This window comes from Anguilla rostrata, chromosome 3, assembly GCF_018555375.3.
Source record: "Anguilla rostrata isolate EN2019 chromosome 3, ASM1855537v3, whole genome shotgun sequence".
NCBI lineage: Eukaryota > Metazoa > Chordata > Actinopteri > Anguilliformes > Anguillidae > Anguilla > Anguilla rostrata.
The window spans coordinates 49,149,730-49,172,345 of record NC_057935.1 but is presented as its reverse complement, the minus strand read 5'-3'; the positions used below and the strand labels follow the sequence as shown (position 1 = coordinate 49,172,345).

General features: G+C 42.1%; 1 protein-coding gene across 10 annotated transcripts; it reads left to right on the top strand.

Moving 5' to 3' along the window:
* Positions 1–1,991: 1,991 nt before the first annotated feature.
* LOC135251043 (myc box-dependent-interacting protein 1-like) lies at positions 1,992–21,938 on the top strand. Of its 10 annotated transcripts, none has more exons than XM_064328017.1 (20): positions 1,995–2,287; positions 8,462–8,542; positions 9,410–9,464; positions 10,011–10,105; positions 10,474–10,509; positions 10,715–10,810; positions 10,933–11,040; positions 11,486–11,578; positions 11,807–11,892; positions 11,997–12,072; positions 12,302–12,351; positions 13,163–13,195; positions 13,907–13,973; positions 15,786–15,860; positions 17,348–17,371; positions 18,214–18,621; positions 19,966–20,007; positions 20,531–20,605; positions 20,726–20,827; positions 20,937–21,938. In XM_064328017.1, the coding sequence occupies exons 1-20, from the start codon at positions 2,207–2,209 to the stop codon at positions 21,036–21,038; spliced, it is 1,785 nt and encodes a 594-aa protein (XP_064184087.1). In that variant the 5' UTR covers positions 1,995–2,206; the 3' UTR covers positions 21,039–21,938. The 10 variants fall into 10 exon arrangements, with proteins under 10 accessions (XP_064184093.1, XP_064184087.1, XP_064184086.1 ...); XM_064328016.1 differs by having other exon boundaries at positions 20,510–20,605; XM_064328018.1 differs by lacking the exon at positions 13,163–13,195 and having other exon boundaries at positions 20,510–20,605.
* Positions 21,939–22,616: the final 678 nt, after the last annotated feature.

Genomic DNA, 22,616 nt, shown 5'->3' with positions numbered 1-22,616 from the left:
TGGCAACAAATTCTACTGAAATTATTACTTACATGTATTGTTTAATGTTTAATTTTTTAGCTATACATTTTTTTTGTTACACTGCCAGAATCACATTTGCATTTGTGCCCGGTGCTCAAAATCACTTTCTGAAACTAAGATCTGTTGTTTTTTTTCCTTGCTATAGCCGGAGGGAATTCCTCGAGTACAGTCATGCAGTTGCAGTCCTCCCAGAAAGTAAGTCTTCGGTCTAAGAAGCTCCACATTCCCTGTGCACGTTAATAATTAAACTCAAAAATTGAGATGAGGAAAAAAAAAAAAACAGGTGTGAGAGGATACTCTCTAATAAGTACAAAGAGGACGAGTGAGAGAAAAATAAGGTCTGTGCACTCCTTGAGAAGCTTCTATGCATCTCCACTCCTCTCCCTTCGAACTCTTCTTCTCTCCAGGTTTCCAGCTCGCTTTACTGTGAGCGTGTGAATGTACGCTCTTCGACCCACACGGAGCCCTTCGGTCCCCAGAGGAAAGCAGGTGCTATGCACCCCTTCCTCCAAAAAAGCATAGAAGAGTGCAGTGCACTCTTTCATTTGGTATTCCTGTGGTGTCTTACTGCCGGCATCTCAGCCAGGTGTAACAGCACAGCCCTTTCCACTGGATACAATGACAGAGGAAAGCCATATGGATTGGATGTGTGGGTACCCATAGTTGATTCAGGCCATGCAGATCTGTATGTGGATGAATTTGGAAGAGTGTCTGAGCAGTAAATTAAAGAAATCTGACAACTGTTCCGTTGGTGGAAATCCTGTACATGAAAAGGGACAGGAGAGGGCATTGAGTGGAACAGGCAAACACGGGTGTACTTTACCTGTGTGAGGACTAGAAAGGAAAAGTTTTTCAGGCAGTGAACATTGCCCTGCAGCGGGGCTATTGGTGTTGACACTGGAGTGAAAGTCCCTGGTCTGGTATTGAATCTGCAGCGTGAGCATGATTGTGCATTTAAAATTCAAAAGAAAAACTGGAAAATTGTCTGTGTTGGGGGTGAATTATGTTGTTTGTAAGAATAAGTGGTCCCCCATGATATAGGCATATGGTTTAACTTATTTTACTTCCCTCAATCTTTTGATAGCATTCCTCTTTATGAAGATATTAGTAATCAGGATTAATAACTAATCCATTCATTGTTTCTTTGTAATCTTTCTTTGCTCCTGTTATCTGAATTATTTCCCTGTGTTTACTTCATTTAGTTCCAATATCTGTATTTCTGTTTGTCAATAATTCTTTTACTTAATACTCTGTGTCTATATTAGCTGTCTGATTTATACATGTATTTATTTATTTTTGTATGGCTGCCCCATAATATCCAGTATGTTCATAGTCTTTTGTTTTGTGAATTATATGATTTATGTGTACCTTAGGAAGTAAACCTTCCTATTTATATAGCAGCTTTTTAAACATGCAATATGCAAAGGGTTTTACAATGGTAAAGTATTAAAAACATTAGATAAAGAGATAAAAGCGCAGAGTAAAACTTACATTACATTACATTTATTTGGCAGACACTTAAAAAACAATAAACGAAATAAATTGCATAAAAACAATGAAAACACAAATAAGGCAAATGCTAGGGTAGACAAATTAGTTTTTGACAGATAGCAGATGAGCCGGTCCACTGCATTAAGGTTATAGTGCATAATAACCTTGTAGTAATTTTATTTGTTTTAGAAACTTTCTCTTCTCTCCAAAGCGCGTAAATACGGCGTATGTTTTCCCGCGGAGAAAATATTTTATAAACGTTTTTGCGATCCGAGAAAATCAAGAGAACGTTTACAGTGTGGAAAGCTGGAGAAACATTGTATAAAGGAGTGGCCGAAATGTTTCGGCGTCCTTGTTGCTTGCAGAAATGCTTACGGACAGAAGCAAAAATTCCCACAGAAAGAACATCGCGTCATTACTTACAGGGCGGTCTGTTCCCTGTCATTAGACAAGTGATGCTACCTTGTACCTTTAAGAGGCAGTCCAACAAGGCTTAAGAGTTACAAGCAGCTGGCTCCGCACTGGGCTGTGTCCCTTTAAGGTTACCCCCCACCCTCTGATTGAATTGAATACACGGTGCTCTTCTCGTGCACGCTCTTTTTTATTTCGGCAGTGTAGTGCCTCCTGACCCACAAACTTTCTATATCTAGCCGATTGCTTGATTGTTGAACACCAAAGTCCAAAAGAAGGCAAGATGGCTGAGATGGGGAAAGGGGTCACTGCTGGAAAACTGGCCAGCAGTATGCAGAAAAAGTTAACGCGCGCTCAAGAAAAGGTGAGGGGAATTAAATTATTTCATATTATGTTAAGGCTAGACCATTCTGGGTCTATTCTGGTCACAGTGGCCGGACAACGTGCCAGTCTGTTTGCCAAGTGGCAAAGCTCTAGTAGGGAGGCAGTAGCCTACTGGGTGCCAACTAGCTTGACTACTGTTGAGTTTGATACTTTGAGAATTTAAGTCGTTATAACAGACGGTGACTGTGTTGTTGCAAGACTGAAAGGGACTAAATGTAATAAATTGAACAGCGGCAGGGAATGTTTTCGGTTCAACAAGTTAGGCTGCATCTTCTATTTTCATTTCAATTCTTAATTATGCCTAGTGCAGTTTTGTATCAGATGTTTTAAAGTTAATTTGTTTTAGTCAGTGATACGTGAACTGATTTAAAGTAGTGTCATTCGCTCCTTTACTTTGGAGATATTCTATCGTGAGCATCATTTCTTAGGTAGCGAGTTGGCTAATCACTAGGATAATTCCCCAAGAACACGTGATGCATTATCCTGGTTTAACCGGTGCTAAAATCAGTTTTAACTGGCAAACTCTGGCGTACAGAATGTACCAGTGTTGTGTCTATCACTGTTGTGAATTTAAATGTAGATAGGGTCCACGGTCGCATTTTCTCCGTTTCGATTCTTTGACCTCCACAGGTGGTAGGGTATTACTACATTAGCCGATTACATTATGGTTGAATAAATGAAACGGGCGAAAGGGGAGAGAAATCGGGTGATGCAGACAAATAGAGAAATTGCAGTGATATCGTAGCCTACCCGGAGAAGTATTTATTTGGTATTTAGCGCTATCCTGCGTGGGAAATCATATAATGGCTCCATGCAGGGTGCAGACTGTCAAACTTTTGCATTTTGCCAGTATTTATGATAGTGAATGAAAAATCCCGTGGAAGCGCCTGTGTCTTTGCGATGTAATCATCTTGTCAGCAATTGTAACCACATTATTTACTAATATATTTATTTGAATGGTCCGAGTTCTGTTTGAGGTTATTTGTCTGTATGGTTGTGTCATTCAGGGTAGTGGATTCAGGGCACACATGATCTCCATTTGGAAGATGATCTTAGGGAAGAAATTAATAAAAATGAAAGCGGAAAGAAGGAGCTGTTTCAACCCAGATTTGGTGGAGAAAATTAAGGAAGAAATCCTGAGCAAACTTTTATGCCTGCGGCACACAAGGCCAGCACAATGGCCCTTGCCAGAGCGACAGAAGGAAGTTGGCTGGGGGTGCGCGATGTGGGGAGTAGGCGGGCTTGAGTCCGGTTTGAGGGACAGAGTCAGAGGCTTCAGAAAAGACTGTCGGTTCATAACCCCCGTCCCAGCTTCCTGGCTTCGTCAAGATAATTACTCTCTCTCTCTCTGTGTAGAAGGTCACAGTCTCCTCTTCGTGGGGAACCATGCCAGGTGGAGGAATATTAAACTGTAGCAGCTGTTACAGAGCCCCACCCCAACCCCCTTCCTTTCTGTGAACTGACTGGAGCATGAGCCTCAGTTAGGAAAACATAAATTTGCCATCGAGGGAATTCATCTGTGTTCTTGACCGTTCACATTAATAATGTGCTTTCTCTGGTGTAACTACACATGTTTTCAGTGATGTTAGGTTAGCCTCAGATGATGGTGTAAAACAAGATGGGAAATGAAAATAAAATATTTTTTCCTCTGGGGAGGGGAAGGGGTGGTCACTGGCCTCGTACCTATACTGCCAGAGAATCAACCATTACTCTGATTCTGACTGTCCCCAGTGACGTCTTCAAACCCTGCCCCTCACGCACAGGCCCAACCTCCAGAGTTCAAATCCTGCCCATTCATGGCACAAGCCCCGCCCCCGTGATCACAGGCACCACTTCCACTGTTTCAGTGCCTGCCCATGCAGGAGGCCCCGCCCCCACACCTGTCCTCTTGCTGTGTGTGTCTCAGCAGGACATGGAGGGTGCCTATGAATAGCTAGCAGACTGAGGCTTGCTGGCTAATCCCCCCTGAACCCCAGAGTGGGTGGTGGCCAGAGCCAGCCTGTGGGGTATTTTTGGTCCTGGGCTGAAACTGAACACCTGTCATTAGAAGTCAACCCAACCCAGGGGCTCCAGTAAAACAAACATGGAGATGCACAGAGACCCTCAACTTTCAGGAAAATCTCTGCCTCCTCATAGGGCTGGAGTTCACCCCTTTGAGACTTATTCCATAAAGATTTAGACTGTGGTAAAGTCCAATCAGGAGAACAGATATGTATAATCTGCCGACAGGTTGCAGAAGAGGATTACTCTGCTCACACTAGTCTCATGCTCTGAACGATGGAATCAGATTCAAGACAATGGTACAGAGCAGCGAATAGATAGTATGAGCATAGTGGACATTTTGTGTACTTTAGACATCACAGCTTCTTTAGGGAAAGCTGATAAGCACATTGACTGATTGAAGCCTCCTGCTTAAGTGGGCATGGTCTGTAAATGGTTTGTGGGGTTTTCTTGTGGGCTTGTATTTTGGCAGGTCTCCATATCTGAACTGCATTAATCCTGTATTCATTTTATTTTATTTTTTGAATGCTGCTGGAGGTTTGTAGCAGGAGTGTTCTATGATGAACTGTAAATAGGGTAATATTGTGATATAAATATAAGACAATTAGATCAGTTGTTAGTGAGTATTCTAAGATAGTTTGAAAATGTGTATTTGAAATTATGTGTCAATATTAGAGCACTGTGGCCAATCACTAGTTGTGGGTGGGGTTTGTGAGTTCTGTCATTGTTACTGGTAGAAAGTTCTCTAGTTTTATATCCCCCCACCCCCCAATTGACATTTTGAGGAACCTTTGAATATTCCTCCCTAGGTCTTACTTAATTGTCTACTTACCTGCTGCATGTTCTTTCATTTCCTCTGCTGGCTTGGTTCACCTTTTTGACACCTTTATTTTAATTTATGAATTTAGAATCAAGGCACAGACCAAAAATGGAAGCAAAACCATGTTCCATTAGGAAAGAGTACTAGTAGTTGTGTAATGGTGAAAGCCAGGATTTAAGTGTACTCATAAGCTTTGAAGGAAAGTTGCATTTTGATAATTATTTAATGGTACTACCTCAAATTTTTTTTTGGCTAAAATGTCATGTAGATAAACACTGAAAGAAAGCATGTTTTTTGGTTTGAACTATTAAAATCTGAGGACACCTGTAACAAAACAGAGCAGGATGTAAGTTCTGCAGGAGTAGGTTTCCAAAGCATTTCCTTCCTACAGAGATAGGTGTCTCTAGATGACAGTGCCGTGTGCACAGAGCATGAGTCCCCCAATAGTTTGAGGAACACGACACTGAAGGCCCCCACATGCTATGGCCTTCTCATTCACCAGATTTGAACCCAAGTCAAACATTAATGGGATACTCTTGAACAATGCCTGAGACAGCATTTTCCATGTACCTCAACTTACAAGTGTGAGTTGAGTGACTTTCCTGTGGAAGAATGGTGTCGTGTTCCACCAGAAAAATGACAGATATTTATAGACTCTTATGTCATGACACATGTAGAGTGCTCTGGCCACATGCTGAGCTGCGAAACTCTATTTAAATGACTGCAGTTTATTGGTCATTCCCGGTATTCTGCCGTTGTTAACAAGTGGGATGCATACGGAGTCTTAGCCTCAGCTTTTAGCTGTGATGCTGAATCAGACCTTCATTCGTTATCACTTTCTGTATAAGCGCAGTATCCCTGGGAGTTCCCCAGGGGGAGGAACTGTGGAAATTCTTCAGAGCCCCGGAACAGATGATCCTGCCTCGAGCCCCCTGGAATGCCGCGGAGGAGGGGTGCGTGCCTCCCACTGGCTGGAACCAGGGTTTGGGTTTCACCCAGAAGAGTGTGCTCCTCTCTCCCACCCTGGAGCATACAGGCTCTGACCTGTGACTCCTGTGGTATGGCGTGCGTCTAGGTGGGCACGCAAAGTGCTATAGCTGGCCTTCTCCTTTTGGGAGAGTAACCTCTAACTGGAGGCAGTGACTGGAAGGGACCTGCACCTGCTTTTTATGATGTACGTGTTCCTCCTACTTCAGCAGCAGGCTTTCTCATTGGTTGAAGTGCTGCTGTGTCTCATGGTGTGGGTGTGTCCAATAGGAGGTGTTCAGATGGCAAAGGGTATAGCCATAGGAGACAAGTGACTGTATTAAATCTGACTGCTCATGTTACACAACAGAGAGCTGGACGGCCTGCTCTCTCATTCCATGAGCAGTAGGATCCCTCTCCACTCTCACTTCCTCTTGTCTTTCGTCTCATCCCTCGTTTCACCTTAATAGCTCAGCTCTTTCATCGGTCTGCTTTTTCACTGATTGCATTTACCCCCCCCCCTTACCCCCTGAGCCCCTATCCCACCCCTTAGTGTATTCCACGTTGAGAGAAGACATCTGCACTTCTGCTGTCTTATTTGGGACACACGGCATCATCAGTGGCCTGCAATAGGCTCTTCTAATATGCTGCTCAGTGGTCACTTTCATTTGATTTTTAGCAAGTTGATGTGGATGGTGAAGAAGGACATGTTGTTTTGTGCTCACTTGCCTTGACAGCAGTCTCCTGAAATCCCTGTTCTTTCCTGTCCTGACATACACTCTGAGCATAGGGGAAATTTATTTATCTATCTTTTTATATATATATTTGTTTTGAATTCAGGGGCCATCACCGGGTCAAATTTGAGTGCATTAGACATGCAGTTTCCATCAAATAACATTATCATCTCATCTCCCGATATAAACAAAGGATTTTCCCCCTCCATTTTTCACTTTTTTATTTCTGTCTTCTTCCTCCTGTTTCTTTCCCCCTCTCTCATGAAACTGGGCTATTAAACAACTATGAATAAGGTAAATAGACTAAGAATGATTCATAGTAATTCTGTTCAGTTCACTTCACCTCGCAGTGTATGGGCTTACTGGTGCATACTTTCATGTGTGTTCACTGAGAAAAAAACATTTTGGTTCTCGGTAATATAGAGAGTTTTGTGGAATCAACTGCTGTGTGTATCTACAGAGATATGAGGGTTTGGTCTTGAAATGCAAATAAAATATTTTCCTTTGCATTACGTAGAACATACCGTATGTAATTCCGATTCTCCTGTTAACTCCCCGTCTGTTCCTATGCACTTTTAATGGCATCGTATAATCTATTACTTTGTTACCTTTTTGTGATTCAGTGTTTATAATTTGTGTCTTGGGCACACAGTATCTTTCTGTCTGTGAAGTGTAGTGTTTCAAGGTTATGGATCACCGCAAGGCATTTTATCTTTGCCTTGAGAGTGGGAGCAATTGCTTTCAATTTCTCTGGTTGCAGAACTGAAACCTACTTTAGGATTGCTTACAGTATTTCCCCCCTTCCTGATTTCTTCCATTATTGCATATTTTTCACACTGAATGGTTTCAGATTTTTAGACATAATGTAATATTAGATGAAGGGAACCTGAGTAAACATAAAACATTTCAAAATTATAATTTTATTATTCATTTATTTAATGTAAAAAGTTATCAAACACCCATGTCACCCATTTCCCACTTAAACTTAATAACAGGTTGCACCACCTTTATCAGCAATAACTGCAAGCAAATGCTTCCTATAATTTGATATCATTCTTTCACATTGTTGTGGAGGAATTTTAGCCCACTCTTCTTTGCAGAACTGCTTTGGTTTGTTTTTGAGCATGAGCTGCGTGTTTTCGGGTCCTGCCACAGCATCTCCATTTCATTTCCGTCTGTAGTCTATTATACAATTATAATGTATTGGTTATCACTCTTATCTGGGAACCTACTGTGCCAAGCCATAATGAGAAGATGCATATTGCATCCCATGATTTATGAGAACGAAGGAATGAATATTGTTAAGCAAGTACCATATCCATGATTAAGTAGCCTATATTATATATAAGTCCGTGTGTTCAATTATTAGAACCAGAACAGGTAAAACATGCAAATAGTGCATACAATGATCATAAAGTAGCATTATAATAGCAAAGATGTAATGCCTTACTATGATCCATAATAGCAACATAACCTTGGATTGCTCTATATAGAAAGGACTGCGATTATGATATTTGGCACTATGTTGAAACATGATATGGGGTAGTGACTCGGTTACTGGAGCTAATCCTCTGTAATCAAAATGGTATGTGACTAGTCAGTGATTAATGTGGGGATTTTTGTTTTCCTGCAGGTTCTACAGAAGCTGGGTAAGGCAGATGAAACTAAGGATGCCGCATTTGAGGAGAGCGTGGCAAACTTCAACAAGCAGATGGTGAGAGGCCTGCAGTGTCTGTTCCAATTAGCTAGACCTCTTTCCTTCATTTAGACCTGCCTCTCATATAGACCTCTCCACACAGACCTCTCTTCTCACAAAGATCACACACTTTCACACAGACTTATAGGCTCATTCTTTTATTGGTCCACACAGTTTTTGTGTGCAAGTAAGGATATTTTAGATAGTTTCAGACCTTCCAGTTTTACAATGGTGGGGTATGAGAGCATTTAGGGGTTTGTGGTCTAAAGTAAGAAAATACCCTTCAGGTTACTCCAGTAGCTTGTACAGAGATGTGATATTTCTGGAAGCTATAGACATGAGCCGATTCATTTTGTAGCATTGTACATTCATTTTTTTGTATACCATGGCAGTAGTCTCTTTCTTTCTTTCTTTTGTTATAAAAACTGTACCTCTATTACTTTGCGGTCAAGATGCATAGCCACAGGTAATAGTTCCAAGAATAAGAAGAATAATAGAGTACTATACACACCCACAACCTCTGGAGACATAACATCACTGTAGAAGCTGTTTTGGAGCTGCTTTAAGTACATTTCCTTGCTTTAGATCATGGAACTCAAACTGGGCCTGGAAACCCAGTTTGAGACCAATAGAACACTGCTTTAGATCATGAACTCCTAATGCCACTGCCAACAAAACATACATAACATAGATATTAAAGAACTCTAGAAAGTAAACTATCCCTTTAAAGACCTCTCCTTCATACAAACCTCTCTTTCTTTTCAAGGGAGAACTCTCTTTATCTTTATCTCTCACTTTCTCTCTCTCACACATACATACACAGATCTCCCCATCCTCCTTGTCTCTTTCTTGTTGCACTGATTTGTCCTTCCGGTGTGTTTTCAGGCAGAGGGAACCAAACTACAGAAGGACCTGAGGGTTTACCTGACAGCTGTCAAAGGTTTGCTGTGATAAATTATGTTATGACTTATGTCTACGTATGTATAATCGTATTAACAAAATAAAATGTACCAAATATACCAAATAAAATGTACCAATTTCACCTCATGTTTATTTAAACTTATACCACAGGGGTCTTAAACTCCAGTCCTGGAGGGCTGCAGTCTCTGCTGGTTTTTGTAATTTTCTTTCAGTCCGTAGCCCTGGTAACACTGTTAACCAATCAATGGCTTAAATTAAGTGCGTAAATTCTGGAAGACATCAAAAATCCCAATATACCAGATTTGCCATCTAAAGCACTGAAAAGCCAAGGCTGTCACATTCACTGAAGTGCATGAGATTTTTGTAGCTGGGCACATGAGTGTGAGATTGGCACTCAGTGAGTGAGGCTCATGCCTAATCCCTACTGTAAGACTTGGTCTACTGTACAGTATGTTGGCATGATATGGCAGTGGAATGAAGACTATGAAAATCGGGTGCTGGATGTGACGTGGGGGTTCAGCTGTCCAGCTCTCTGAGTGATGTCTGTCCCTTTATTTACCCGCAGCGATGCACGACTCATCCAGGCGTCTGCAGGAGTGTCTCGCGGACATGTATGAGCCAGAGTGGTACGGCAAGGAGGAAGTGGATTCCATTGCAGAGGTCACCATTATCATTAGTACTTGCAGGCTTCAGCCTCGGCTTGCTATGTTTGATTTCAGTGGTAAACGCGCATGTTCATTACAGGAAAGTGAGTCATTGACCCTCTTTTTGAAGGGTAGTATCTGCGAGTAGCTGGATTTGGAGAAGAACTGAGATTAGAAATGTTAGAAATGTGTTTGTTATTATGTTCCTACTTCATCCCCTTCCTGTCAGCTCTGTTCCATCTCTTTTTCTCCGACCCTCCTTCTTTCTGTCTCTCTCACACATGGGCACTTGTATATATGCACACACACACACACACACACAGTAGTCTCTCATCACTGTTTGCGTCTCTCACTCTTCACTCTCTCCTCAATGTTATGCTAAAGGAGATGATAGAGAAGGAGCTGGATGTTATCTTGGAGGTAAATGGAGCTCATTGTGTGTAGATAGCCTGCGTCTCTCTGCAGGCCCCATAGCTCCTTACTTTTGTGTACCGTAGTAGTTTGCAGGTAGTTAAAAGGCTGCAACTAGAAGAAAATGTGTGTGCTTAAATGTGTAGGTTTAAATACATGTGTTGCTGTGTGTGCATGCGCACACCTGTGTGTTGATTTGTTAACTGTGTTGCAGGACACTGACCTTCTGTGGATAGACTTTCATCAGAAACTGGTGGACCAAGCTTTGATCTCAATGGATACGTACCTGGGCCAGTTCCCTGATATTAAGGTAGGAGGTAGCTCTGTTAATTGTCGCAAGCTTTAATTCGGTTCTTGAGCTCTGTTGTCAGAGTTGCGATGGTCAGCATGTGCATAGACCGTATAAAAATATGTCACTTGCTCCCCCTGCAGGCGCGCGTTGCAAAGCGCGACAGGAAGCTGGTGGACTTTGACAGCGCACGACACCACGTTGCCTCTATACAAAAGAGCAAGAAAAAGGATGAGGTCAAGCTGGCCAAGGTAACTGCCCTCCCAACAGACAATCTCAGGATCAGTGTCAATACTGAGGTGCAGTTTATTTCAGCACTGACAATTTCAGTTTGAATCCCCTAATGTGATTAACCAGCTGCTACTGGTATTTGCATGCTTCTGCAGCCAGAAGGCTTCTGATTAACCTGCCAGTTAATGTAGATGTGATTGTGTGTGTGTGTGTGTGTGTGTGTGTGAGTGCGTGTGCATGTGTGTGTGTGAGTGTGTGTGTGTGTGTGTACGTGTGTGGTTTTGCTATTTGTTCTACAAAGCAGTTTTGGTGTTGCTGATGGAATCCAATACTAAAAACACCCAGAATTTTTTAGCTGCAATAACTTTGAGCACTTCACTTGCTTCCCTCTGGCTCTCTCTCTCTCTCTCTCTCTCTCGCTTTGCTCTCTTTCCCTCTCCTTCCCTTGTCTGTGTGCATGGCCAGCAAGTTGCACTCCTGGAGAAAGCAGCCCCTGTGTGGGCTCAGGGAATGATCTCAGCGCATCATGTTGCTCAGACTAACCTGTCGAGAAACCAGGTGACTTGTGAACTACTGCCCACTCCCTCATTTTGCTGCCAGCTGTGTCCTAACACTTCTTAAATGCATGCGCCCTTACTACATTTTTTCTCCCGGATCATACAACAGGCTATGCAATAAGTTACATTTGTATATTCAGCTTACAAATGCACATATGTGTTCTGTAATTGTTTTCTTATGGACTGACTGTGTGTGTGTGTTTGCGTGTGTGTGTGCCTGCGTGCCCAGGCAGAGGATGAATTGGGACGAGCCCAGAAGGTGTTTGAAGAGATGAATGTAGATCTACAAGAGGAGCTTCCAGCACTGTGGAACAGGCGAGTCCTACTGAAAGAGGAAGGGGATGAGAAGGACAGTTTTTACAGTGCCTCTGTATTTAAGATGGAATCGCTCTCACTGTCTTGCCTGTCTGTCTTCACAGTCGTGTTGGCTTTTATGTTAACACATTCCAGAGTGTGGCATCACTGTCAGAGAAGTTTCATAGAGAAATGGGAAAGGTGAGAAACTATGTCCTTCCCTCTTGGTAAACTACTGTTCGACCGATTTGTCAACTTATTTACTGATTAGTAGGTACAGGCTCCTCGCAAATCTGTTGCAGACATTGTTGCATTTGAAATAACATTTGGAATGCCATGACACTGAACTTCAAACTGAATTATTTTAAATGGTACCACAAGGGCAGTGTTGACATTGCTAGAGATAACTATGAATTCTATCTGTCCTCAGCTGAATCACAGCCTGAACGAAGTGATGACCAAATTGGAAGAACAGAACAAGTGAGTCACTGAAGCTGTGACTACTGAAAGTCCTGACCATCAAGCATCAGGACAGGCCATTGTATTGCCCCTTCCAGATTATTCCAACACATAGAGAACACAATGGGAGGCTGTAACTGTCAAAACAATCTTTCAAAAGCAAAAGTCCAAGGCAAACCAAGTTTGTAGTTTACTTTTAAAAGTCTTTATCCATTCAAGTACATGAAAACTAAGAGCAAACGGTGGACTGCTGCACATGTGTAGTGGCTACGTCAGGGCACAGATACATGTTATAGATCCATTGTTCCTTTTCATGCCCGTAAAAGAGCACACATATCAACCAGTGGACTTTGCCATTTTGAAATGTTTCAGTTTTATGTAGTGATACTTGTCTGCTCTGCACTTATTCCCACTATAATTGTCAGCTCATGTCTGCCCCCATCTGGTAGGAGGAATTTATTACTCTTCATTGGTGCTTTAGGATTATCTCTCATAGTAATAATGTGTGCACTCCTGCTAAGGTGTTCAGTGTCAGAAACAACCTTTTGCATTTGTGAGGTGGTCAAAAGTAAATAAGTTGCACACTCAAAGGGGAACTTAATTACTTCTTGTTTATTTATTATCATTGTTTGCTGATTTGTTCCCATGTGTCTAATAAAGTCCTTCTTTGAGTGCAAACCACTTCTGTTTTTAATTACTTATTATCCTGGGTGATTCCGCCAAGAACATAATTTCAGCAATTTAGGTTGGGTGAGCATGATGGTCAGCCTGTAAAGATTTGTTTTTTGAGCTGGTAAAATGCTTTAGAATGAATGAACCCCCATCCCCACAGAAAGGGCTTGAAGGCAGACGGAGGAGTAAAGAGGTACAGTACCAACACTGGCCAGCTGCTGTCTAGCAGATGTTTGTGTGCTGGACTGTGTTTGGAGTCTGTGGGGAGGTTAAGTGGTGCCCAGTTATTTGGGTGTGAAATTGTGTGGTAAAAGGTGTGGTGGGATGTCAGTCGTATTACCGTTGAATTGTATCCAGGGCGAGCCCCTGCTTGACACTCAAATATTTAAGAAAAACAGGCATAACTACTGCATGATAATGTGTTGAAAGTGTGTTGGCCTTGTAAAGGATGCTGGGAGCAAGCTGGCATGATAATGTTTGTTGGAAGTGGTTTTGCATGGCAATGGTGGCACATTGAATGAATTTATTTGGTTGGGCTTGCAGAACATGTCTCAAGCTTTGTGCTGCCTAAAATATGTGCCTCACAGCTGTCTGTTGCACTCTGATGTGTGTGAATCAAGAGAAATCTAAATGGGCCTTGCCCCATTGGGTCAGTACACTGGGTCAGTACATTGGGTCATTACATTGAATCAGCACATTGGGTCAGTACATTGGGTCTGTACACTGGGTCATTTCATTGAGTCAGTATATTAGGTCAGCACATTGAGTCAGTACACTGGGTCAGTACATTGAGTCAGTACATTAGGTCAGCACATTGAGTCAGTACACTGGGTCAGTACATTGAGTCAGTACATGCTCGATGTACATTTAAATCACTGTGCCTCTTCTCCCTCTCTGGTTACAGGGATCTGGCTGGCACCAACCACAGCCTCACTCCACAGGAATCACCCATTCCCAAGTCTCAGTCCAAGGTAATGACCCCTGTAGGCCTCTGGTCACTTCCACTCTTGGGGATAGTGCTCTTTTCTACATGGAGCGAAGGTGGGAATATTTGTCTTTTAAAGTCTATGCCAGTTTAAATTTTGTGTGTCTCTTTGAGAAAGTGTTTTAGTTTTGTGTGTCTCCGGGTGAGTGAGTTTGAGGTTTTTGTTTTGTTAGAGAGAGTGAGTTTGGCCTTTGTGTGTCTTTTAAAGAGAGTGTAAGTTTTTGGATTGTGTGGCACCAATTTATTTGAGGTTTGTGTTTCACTGAGAGGGCATGAGTTTGGGGTTTGTGGGTCTCCTTGAGAGGCTGCAAATCTGAGGCTTTTTTTTTTTATCTCTGAAAGCTCTGAAAATAAGAAATATTTAGGTTGTATTGCCTCTATATTTGAGTTATTTAAGTATGTATATTTTCAACCAAAATAGCTGATATTTTGAGCTGGTATTTATCTGATGGGAATACTTGTTGAACCCAGCCAGCAAACCAATTTTTTGTGTGTGCTTGGCTGCAGTGATGTGGTATAGTAACAGAGCTCAATGCTGTGATATTTGTCATTTGTAGTAGCAAGATATTACTGGCAGATAATAACAACTTCTGTTGTCTCAACCCAGGCATTATCATTTTTGTTTCTGTCTAATTGTTACTGGTTATTCAGGAAAAAATTTGTGATTGGATATTATTGGCGACTTGTACAAGTTATCACCACAGGGCATTTGTGGCCCGCTAGCTGTGTGGAACTTGCTAGGTCTTTGTGTAAGTTTACTCACTAAGCAATACAACTCACTTGGTAACTTTGAAGATTTGTCAACTGAAAGTTTCTGGATTATCCTTATGAAATTAGTATATTAGTTAGCTGACTAGTTTTCAAAGTGGATAGTATAGCTGATGGGAACACAAAATGTATGTTTGAACAATTTGGAACTGTCTGAGAATGCATTTATATTTACCTTATAAGAGAATAACCATTAATGAAAATAAAAAAGATTCACTCTAGAAATTGCTCTCAAAAAACGTCAAATAAATTATGAATTTGCATAAGCGTGAACCCTGGACCATGATTTCACAAAATATTTCAGATTTACATTGTCAAAATAAAAATAAAAAACAAGAACAGAAATTATGCATTAATTAATTTTGAAAATGTTTGGCCATATACGGTAGCATTCATATTTAGCTGGCCTTCACCAAGTTACTTAAGACCAGAATCTGTGCATTCTCTTATCGACATGAAGGGTATCTTTACCATGAATTACCATATTATAGATTGCACAAGTGGATCAGGTTAAAGCAATAAACTAAAATATCAACACACCAGATGTTGAGTAGGTGTAAACTAGAGAAATGCATGTACTGCTTCTTTTCTGAGAAAAACAACAGCAAACAGCATATTGCACATTTGTTTGAATGGATCATTCTGGTGAACTGTGGTTTAAAATATCTACAGAATTGCTGTGGCCTTGAGTATGAAATTAGAAACCATGGGGGTAAGAAACCGGTGTCATGTTTAAAATTAGACTGATGCGTGTGAGTTTGCATGTCCTCGTTCCCTCGCAACATGGACAAGAACTTCTGACAAGAGGTGTAGTAGGACATCTGGAAGGTGTCTGAAGATCTGTGATTACACTTATGACATTTTTGCAGTTAAATGTACACTGGAAAATTAAGGAAGAAGATCAAGCTTAAAAACTAGGTTAATGTGCTTTTATTAACACCTTTCAGTCCTGTCATGTGTTGTACTAACCGTGTAATGTGTGTGTGTCTCTCTCTGCTGAAATGTGTGCTCTGTGTGAACATTAACCCAGGTGATCAGGCCTGGGCCACCAGTGCCCCACCCTCCTTTAACCACACCCGATAAAATGGTCACGTCACCCTCACAGGTCAGGAAGTAACCCCAAACTCCCCTACCCCCACCTTCCTGTGATAGCCACAGAATTGATCCACCCAGCTTCCCCTACCCACATCATCCTCCGTTTACCTCACCACATCCTTCTGCCCCTGTAAGTTTCCCCATCATACCCCATAACTCCTCTCATTCCTCCCATTACCTTTTAACCAACACTTTTTACTCCCTATACACCCCCTCACCTAATCACACAAAGCACACCTCATATGTGCTATCCCTAATGCACAACCCTGCCACTAAACCTCCCAGGGAGCAGAGCCTCTCTCCCTGTCATGGTAGCAGGAGGCCCATGTAGAGGGCAGTCTGCTGCATGAGGGTCTGGATGTTACCTCAGGTAGCAGAGGCATATCCCCAGGGTCTGCAGAGTAGGGACCTCTTCAGACTCTGGGCACACTGTTCCGCTGGAATAAATTCACAGAGTTTGACAATAGCGCTCAATATCAAAGAGACAATAAACAACAAGCCATGATATTGTTTTGTCTGGAGGGTATATCATTAGGTAGCCTAAAATAAAGTTCATGTGTGGGTCATGCTCTGTGCAGAGACAAAATAATAAATAACCAATGCAACTGCCCATTTTTTCCCCTGTAAAGGAAATCTCTCAGTTCAGTTTTACATGAGCCATGTCATTGTTGTGAATTAATGATGGAATCCTACGTTATCATTTTTTTCTTGTTTAAGCAACAGTTACCGAGTCATTTTACTGTTGTGAATGGGATCACTGGCATTGTTATCATCTTCTCTGGTTTTATTTTGTTTAATAAAACTTCGAGATACTGTTGGAATTCTTTCTTAGTTATGGCATAAAACATTTCAGCTCTTTAGCTACAGGTTTAATGGGAAATTAAAACTAGCCCATGAGAAATGTTTAGGCAATATTTTACATTTAAGTTCTGAGGGAAGAAAATTTGAACTATTTTGAACTAATTTCTTTATTTATGTGATATATCAAGCCTAACTGCACCTCCTGAAAAAAAGCATATTATTCCTTTATCCTTATCATAATTGGAGACTACATTGTCTATAGGTATGAGTGTGTGAGTGAATGGTGTGTGTGCCCTGCGATAGATTGGCAGCCTGTCCAATGCACTGGTCAGCAATCTGCTTCTCGCCCAATGCACACTGTGATAGACTCCAGCACCCCCCTTGACCCTGCCCAGGATAAGCGGGTATAGATAATGGATGGATGGATGAATACATGAAGTAGCTAAGAGAGATTTGGGGCTGGTTCATTTTTAGAGCAGCAACAGAGCCATCACACTGTGAATAGTGCATAATATAGAAAAATAGTGCATAACATCAAACAAACAATATTGAACTGTATGTGTAGTTGTAGTTGTAGTCTTTACAATAGGAGGTAGTGGTGATGGTCATTGTAGTGCTTTGCTTATGGCTATCATTGGGGCATGTACTGCCCGGGTATTTATGTGTTTATCTCTCGTTCTTGTTGCTTCATGGAAGGTGATGTCATGGGATATGTGGGAGGTAAGGGGGATCCTGGTTTCTTATTGGTTATGTGAATTTCTTTACCAGCAGTCATTCCCTTCCATAGCTAAGTCTTGGCACTTTCTTCCTTAGTTGATTGATGTTATTATTTTGTTGTCATTTTCTAATAATAGTTATGAGTGTATAGTAGTACGAGTCAGCAAACTTAGTAACACTCAAACATCCCCATCTACTCTCTGACTTTCTCAGTTACAACCTCCTTTATCTAAATACTCCCTCATTTATTTAACTACACCCTAATTTGCCTATACTCTGCCTATACCTTAACTCCATCCTCCCTCTTCTGTAACTACACTGTCGATTCTCCAGCTACTCCTTGACTTTTCCAAGTACACCCTGATTTTTTTCTAACGGGCCATGTGTCCCCTAAAGACACCCTGACCTCTGACACGTCACAGTCACTGAAAACATTTCATACAAATGTTTTAAATGTTATTTTTAAATATTTTCCTTTTGTGGCAACTAAGGTAGGAGCAACAGAGTGGAGTTTAACCCTGAACCAGGCTTCCAGTAGGATGCAGGTGGAAAGTTCTGTGTCATTCTATGACCTAGAATTCCTGTCTTTGGGTGTCATTGAAAGAAGGAGAGAGGGTGAACGGTAGAAGAGGGTGGGCAGATCCATTCACATGATCCACCAGAAACATTTCTGATTGTGCTGGCCCCTGAACATGAAGGCCGTGTACTTCACATCACTTTTTTGATACTCCCATGTGTCCGCTTTTGGTCTCTTTTCATTTTACCTTTGGCACCTCCCATCCACTCCTCGCCACTTCTTTTATACCCTCACTATCCTTCACTGCCCCCCTCCTCGCCCCTCCCAGCCTGAGCAGGCCCCCGCAGAGCCACAGCAGTGGGACGAGGATGCGCAGGCTGATGTGCAGGCGGGCTGGGAGGGTGACGGAGCACAGTCTGCGGCATCGGGCTTGGGCTATGAGGGGGCAGAGACTGCGCAGTCATCCTGGGACGACGATGGCGCGCAGACTGCGCAGGCAGGCTGGAACAATGAGGACAATGCGCAGACGCACTGGGGAGATGATGGGGCCCAGGTAGGGTTGGAAGAGGAGGCTGCTGCAGATGTGCAGCCAGGCTGGGACCACAGTGGAAGCCAAGCTGGGAGGACAGAGGAGCAGACTGCCGCTGCGCAGACGGGCTGCGCAGACACTGAGCAGCTACAGGGGGAGGACAGCGCAGATGGGGGCTATACTGAAGGGGATGGGGAGTGCCAGAATGTAAGTTTATTTGGGTAGAGTGCTTACCAAGAGTAGATGGGTGTAGAGTGGGAAATAGAGTGGTGGATGGATGGTAGTAAATAGGGGGTCATAGATGTGTGAATGGTGAGGTGTATCTGTAGATAGGGAAGTGTTATTAGTACTCCCAGTAGTGTAACGTGCAGTCCATGGGCACTCAATCAGCAAGCAGGGGTTGCTAGATAGCGATGAAGTGCCTACCCCTAACTGAATTAACTTTCAGTTCCCTGAGCGATGCAAACGACAATTGCGTGTCATCCTGTGGAGCTGCCGGCCACAGTTGCCTCTGGCACATTTCGGATTTGATTGTCCTTGCTCTTTTTCATCTGAAATAATAATTTCCCGGAATCGGCAGTAAAAATTTATATTTAAAAAAAATATACACACAAAATAAAATAGCTTCAGCTTATTCGGGTTGTATTGCAAGTGTGGTGTTTATACACTGCTGAAATCTGAACACTAGATGGGTAAAGCAATCCAACCAACACAACAATGCATGTAATAGATATGTTTAGTGGCCATTGGTCTTGATACTGTGAACTCATTTATGTTAACCAAGATATACTTTACGGTTATAAAATTTTACAACAGCTATTGGTAATTAAGTTTTATATGTGAATGTATCCTCTTATTAAGTGTAAAAAAGTCAGTATACCTGTTGTCCAAGTCTGAGTTACAATTGTTAAATGAGATAGTGACATCCATCCACACTACTCATTTGTAACCAGGGATTTATCTTATTTTAAATGATCTTATACTGTTAGTGGTGACATTTCTTTTAAGTGTCAAAACTCACGAAAGTGTTTTCGTAAACTGTCCCAGAAGACCACTGGCAAGGCTAAATAACCCCCTGGTGAAGCTGCAAAATGTACTAAATGCCGCTCCTGATGCACTGATGTACTTTGTGCAACTTGTTCTGGATTGTTTTTTATCTTCAACCCTAAGGCAATGGTCATTGGTTTCATGTTTATTGTATGACAGTCAGACCAAATTTTTCTGGGGCATTATTGTTCCCACTGCAAGAATTCTACTTTTCAGATGGTTAAGTTTTAAATCTCATAAGTAATTTAATTCACCTTGTCAAAAATAATGTAATGTTTGAGGTATATGTACCTGTGTACCGTTTTCCTGTTTCTTAACCCGAGGAAACTTTACTACATGCCGCTATGTATTAATCCTTTATTGCATTTCAGATGGTGCGCTTGTAAGGCTGTGTTTGGGTGTGTAAGGGTGGTTGGATGTGGCTGAAGTGCTCCTGTTCATCATGGTGAGAATGAGATACAGGGAAGGAGTTAAGCTCTCCCACTGACCCTCTCCCTCTCACAGGAGGAGTCGGCCGACGCTGCTGGGACTGCTGGAGCAGAATCTGTGAGTGACTCTCAGCCGGGTATACAGTTCATACAGTGCACACGTAGACATGGACATAAGGGTTGGTTTTCCATTGGTTGTTTGCCTGATTACATGAATGAAAGAAGCAGTGGACAGCACTGACAGGGCAGTAGTTGCCACGGGGTGAAATTTTCCCAGGTACAGGCTTGCCACAGTATCATCTCAGGATGACGTGTTTCGTTGATGCCATAGACCCTGCTTTTGGCCTCTCCCCGGGTCTATGGCAAGGATGACCAATAAGTCATAAACATGTAACATTTGGAATCTCTATTTGCTATTTTGTTTGTTTCACATGTGGAAAATATCTTTTTAGTGTAGTATAACTCTGTGCCACTTGTAAAGCAAACAACACCTCAACTACACTTTTGACTGATATATTTTTTATGGTGTAGTATTTCGTAACTAAGTACATTTTAGTACACTTTTCCTATGCCTGGTCTGGAGATACTGAAGGTAGACCTCATCTCCTTGTCTTACTCAGAATTCTCTGCCTGCTGCCCAGGATGAAGCGTCGCCAGTGGCAACAAGCAACGGGTCCGTGGAGGAGGTGGAGATGCCTCCAGGATTTCTCTTTAAAGTGAGTCAGGGCCAGGCAATGTGTATCAACAACCATTCAGCATTGTTTTCCTAATGAGGGTGCACGATCAGGCAGTCCCGATAATACTGTGCGTATCCTTGCTCTGTATTTGGTCAACAGGTCAAGGCGATGCATGACTACATAGCCAATGATGCAGATGAGCTTGAAATGAAATCTGGGGACATTGTGCTGGTTGTATCCTACGACAACCCTGAGGAGCAGGTGAGTTCAGTGGTGGATCACGTAATTCTGTGGTTACCCCTGTGTAGGTTAGGTCCAGCCGTGTCAACCCAGTGCTCTGCACTGTGTCACTCATACTTTGTATCCGCAGGACGACGGGTGGCTGATGGGAATGCTGGAGGCCAACTGGATTAAGGAGAAAGGCCTTGCTCACAAGGGAGTGTTCCCAGAAAACTTCACCCAGAATTTGTGAGCAGGATGTCCCAACTTTACCCCTCACCATTACCATTGCTCAGGAAAACTGGAAGAAAGCCAGGCTTGGGAAGAGGGAAAAACTGCATCATCATCTTTAACCACAGCAATCCCATCATACATCATGTGCACCTCTGAAGTGATTTGAATTGTGTGTTGAGGGGCGGCTGCAAGTTCATTGTCACTTTACTGTCCGAGCTTGTTACAGTTTCTCAAAGAGAGTCATGTGAGTGTTGGAGTACGAAAGTGCATCGCTCTGCATACTCTTCAGTAGAGATTTGTTCTTGTTTTTACTGTATTTCTTAATACCAAGTAAATGGAGGGGGTATGTTGTGCATTAAGCTTTGCGTTAGACTCCACCTGGGATCATGAAACATTGATCTCCATGACCTCAGGACCAGGCATGGTACAATGACAATGAACTCAACAGATTGATTTGAGAGCAACCACATCTATGCCTCTCTTGACATCTAGCCTTTGACATCTATGGCCGAAAGCGCTCCAGGAAGACTTCTGTACTCTTTCTTCTTTGTTTGTTGCATTTATTTATGATTGTTTTATTTTTTTCCTGTGGTCACCTGTACTGTCTAAAAACCAGAACTGTCAGCAAAGTCCTCCAAACAAAAACTATGAAAAGTGAAAAGGAGACAGGAGGGGCTTGTGGCTGTTTAATAAAAAGGCACTGAATGACGAATGCTTGAAAATAACATTTTAAGTTTAAGAAAAGTTGTTAAAAAGTTGCATGTAATTCTATTGCGATATAGCTTGTAGCAGAACTGAGAACTGTAATGTAACAGTTCCGTTGGGACTCGCCGGGTGTGAGTTCATTTTATCAGGGTGAGTTGTGCTTCACCTGAACACTGTTGGGGCTGTAACATCATTAAAGGAAAAGTGGAAATGATGAGTGCCATGATGTTCTGTTGCTTCTGTGAGGCTCAGTAGAGTGGCTGTGGCCTCAGGAGTGTTTGCAGCTCCTACGTCTACAGGTGGCATTCAGGTCCTTCACTAGGGGCTGATAATAAAACATGAACCTCATAAAATGAAAGCACGTTAACCCTCCTGTTATGTTGCGGGTCAAATTGACCCTTTTTAAAGTTTGAAAATCTAGGAAAAATACTTAAAATTATTTTTTCAGTATGAAACTTCTTCTACTGGCCTTAATTAGTGTAATCAACATTTTAAATGAAAATGGTTCATTTCATGTTTGCAACTTATGGGTGATTAAACATGACCTAAAATGAAAGCACGTTAATGTGTTTGTGACTGAATGGAGGCAAGCAGTACTTTCATTAAAAGTATCTGCAAGTGACCAGTCCTTGACTCTTTTGGGTGAATGTGAAAATGTGAAGTGGTGATGTGAAAGAGCTGCAGTCGACAGACTCCCAGTTTCCCCCACTTCTGTGGAAGCAGGTTAGCAGGTGCACTGCAGGCTGAGTATTACATACAAACTACATTTTGTACTCATCCTCCATCAGTTGTCAATGCAATATGCAATGCCCTGGATCAATGGATCACGTACCTCTTTGTAATTCCTGCCAAGACTTTTAGATACCATTGATAACATAACACTGTTTCTGTG